The 3,099-nt window shown below is 27.7% G+C and overlaps 1 protein-coding gene across 1 annotated transcript in view; it reads left to right on the forward strand.

The window, feature by feature from the left end:
• LOC106474774 (S-adenosylmethionine decarboxylase proenzyme-like) overlaps nucleotides 1–3,099 on the forward strand; it is a 20,518-nt gene that overhangs the window by 9,506 nt on the left and 7,913 nt on the right. Inside the window, exons 4-5 of the mRNA XM_013935464.2 lie at nucleotides 408–482; nucleotides 1,858–1,885. Coding sequence (XP_013790918.1) covers nucleotides 408–482; nucleotides 1,858–1,885 — 103 coding nt within the window. The remainder of the gene's footprint in view (nucleotides 1–407; nucleotides 483–1,857; nucleotides 1,886–3,099) is intronic.

The raw sequence follows: 3,099 nt of genomic DNA on the forward strand, positions 1-3,099 counted from the left end.
TAACAAGTGCAATCTTTGCACCTACCCTAAGAAAATTACATTTATAAATTGTACTTTTTTTTTACTATGTTAACCCTAGAATTACTATTGGTGTCTCTAGCAAAGTGTATCAACTTTTTTGAACTAGTTAGGTAACCACTGCTGTTGGCTATAGATTCATGCAAGGAGCTTTAAACAAATATTACAATTAATCCCACTAATTTGGAGTAATGTTCATCAGAAAAATAGTAAGACGTGTAATAATTTAAGATTGATCTCCAAGCTGTCACATTTATTGGCTTCAAAACAGATAATTCATTAGTGAAAGATGGATAGTTTTATTTGCATCTTCCGATATACACCAACAGAATTAGTGAATGTATTCAAAGACTTATAAATGAAGGCATGAATATATTACTATATTTCAGGATATTTTCTACTCCAGAAAGAATTTTATACGTCCGGAGCTGCAGCTGCAACCACATACAAGTTTTGAAGATGAGGTATAGTTATTTTTTCTATTTTCACTCCCAGCTAGAAAACATTTCTCTCTTTTCACGAGGTTTTATTTTATTGACTGTATGATAACGAACATCTACATAGCAGTGATTTTTTTGTTTTATATATAAGTTATTAGGTATCTAATTTATGTACAATTAAAGTAGTTTAACCATCTTAGCTCCGTAGAGAATGTCTCTTCGGAATTTCTAAAGGTTATTGTGTGGGTACTTAAGGCACTAATTTGTAAATACTGTTGAATCCTGGGAAATTTAATTTTTTTTTAGTTAACAAAACCGATAAACATTGAAACTTAATCAGCTACGTTTTTTATTAAAATGTTAATACAATATTATCTTTTCTGCATCACCATTTGTAGACTTCAAATAATGAGATCTTTTGTAACAGATGGTGATGTTATTTGACATAACAAGTAACTTACAATAACTTGAGGAAAGATATTTAATACTCAAAGTTTATTGTGCTCCATAATCATTTTAGTGTTAGAAAAACCTTACACTGTTTTTGGCAAGCCTGTAATATCGGGTATGCTGCCAAGTAGATGTACGGTTTGGTACTGTCACGTAAGATGTGAGTTTTTTTACAAGAACTCATTAGAAGTTATTTTTGTAGAGGCTGTTGAGAATGAAGGACAAGCTAAACTATCAGAAGTATCCAAGGCTAGTTGCCAAATGTACCATTTATATGTGTATCGGATATTTCTAAATTCTTTAATGACTCATCTGTTTTATAAATACCTGCGTAGAATTCTTAAGCACACTGTAAGGGGGGAAATGGTTAGATAATTGAAATTCATTACGAAAAATTGTGATTTTCCTGCAGTTTGTGAAATGTGAGGTAAAAAAAAAAGTGAAATATATATCGATTCCAGCAGTTGAAGTGGAATTAAATAAAGACTTTTTAACAACTGTTCAAAACTTTTCAGTTTATTAAAGGTTTCCTCTAAAACTTCCTCTTGATATCGAAATACTTCATATTCATTGTAAATTAAATCCAGCTGTTGTTCAATTTTGATACAGTGCTAATTTGTGGAGTCCAATTCGTTCTGAATTGTTTTCAATTATTTTATAGGTGAAGTACCAAAAATATTTTTTTAGTGTTAGAATTCTATTTGAAGATTCTAGAGAAAATAGTTTAATTTATAAAAACAAATCACAATAATATGTTTACCTAGGATGGTTAGTCTTAGTTTATGCTCAAGTGTGCGTGCACGTAAGTGTACATTATCAGTACAGACCTAGACTTTCCCAACTCTGTTTTTATTTCATTTACTTGTCAAAAAATTGCTCAAATTGAAGCTTAGGACTAAATTAGTAGCATATTTGGCACTGTTATCTAAGCCTTTTTTTATATTTTTAGGTTGGTGTTTTAGATGGATTATTTGAAGGTAAATATCATCATATTAATACCAGCTATGAACATAAACTTTTAGTAAAGTGTAATAATGTGCTGTTTAGAGTTGAGTGATTAATTGGTATATTACTTATAAATCACGTTAAATAAACGATTAATTGAAAGTATGATGAAAACAATTACCGTCACAAAAATTATTGACCAATCAAAATTAGTTTCCAATTGTTACTGTTTTTGATTTTTTCCAACTATCTAATTATCATTATTTTCAGTTAATTCAGTTTAATCAGTTAGTGTCACGACTCGTGAAAATAATCAACTGATTGAAATTTCTGTCTGTAATTATTACTATTTTTAATTATTCCAACTATCCCAGTCTCATGATCCCGATGTCCATTACTCTACCAATTCTAGTGAAGTTAGTTTCTAACTCCTTATATTTTTTGAAAAGTAATAAATTTAAGTTTAAAATTGATGTAAAATTTTCAATTTTTTGTTTTAAATAAACTACCATATTACTAATGTTTCAAATCAAAACCTAATTAAAAAGTCTTTAACATCAGCTTTGAGATATTTTTTACGTTAATGTTAAAAATGCTATTAGACAATCCACAAACTACAGATATGTTTAAAAAATACTCGTTTGTTTTTTAGATAACCTTAATGTTCCTTTGATTCAGATTTTTTAATAGATTAAATGAACCCTTTTTTTCAAAGTTTTTTTTTTCTGTTTTGAAATTTTAATGAAATAGAAAGAAAAATAATATATCGACTGTTTTAATGCTTCTTTAAATTTTAATTGGAAGTTAAAATTTAGGACAGGTGTTTAATAATTAGGAGTTCAGAGGTTTTGGTGCATATTTTAGACGTACTTTAAATATATTCTGGATAACTCCAAAGAAAAAGCATTAAGGTTTTTTTAGGACAAAATAATTAAAACACTTTTCAAAAATAGCTAGACTTTATAATTTGGTTATTGTAATTTTATTACTGATGTTAAAAATATTAAAATTTTTGTTAAAGACGTTAAGATATGATTTGAAATGTTAGTAATCCAATAGCTTTTGTGACCAGAGTTTAAAAATTTAATTGAAAAAGTAGAATTTAAACTTTAATGATTTTAAAAAATAGTTGTTTTCTGCTTTTGTAGTCTTTATACTGGAAAGAGCCTGTAATGCTACAAAATTAGTGAAAAAACAAAAAGTTCGGTAAAAACTAAAAGATTTGAATTTTCTTATAAACGTTCAT

Source organism: Limulus polyphemus, unplaced genomic scaffold (assembly GCF_000517525.1).
Source record: "Limulus polyphemus unplaced genomic scaffold, Limulus_polyphemus-2.1.2 Scaffold7670, whole genome shotgun sequence".
NCBI classification, from domain to species: Eukaryota; Metazoa; Arthropoda; class Merostomata; order Xiphosura; family Limulidae; genus Limulus; species Limulus polyphemus.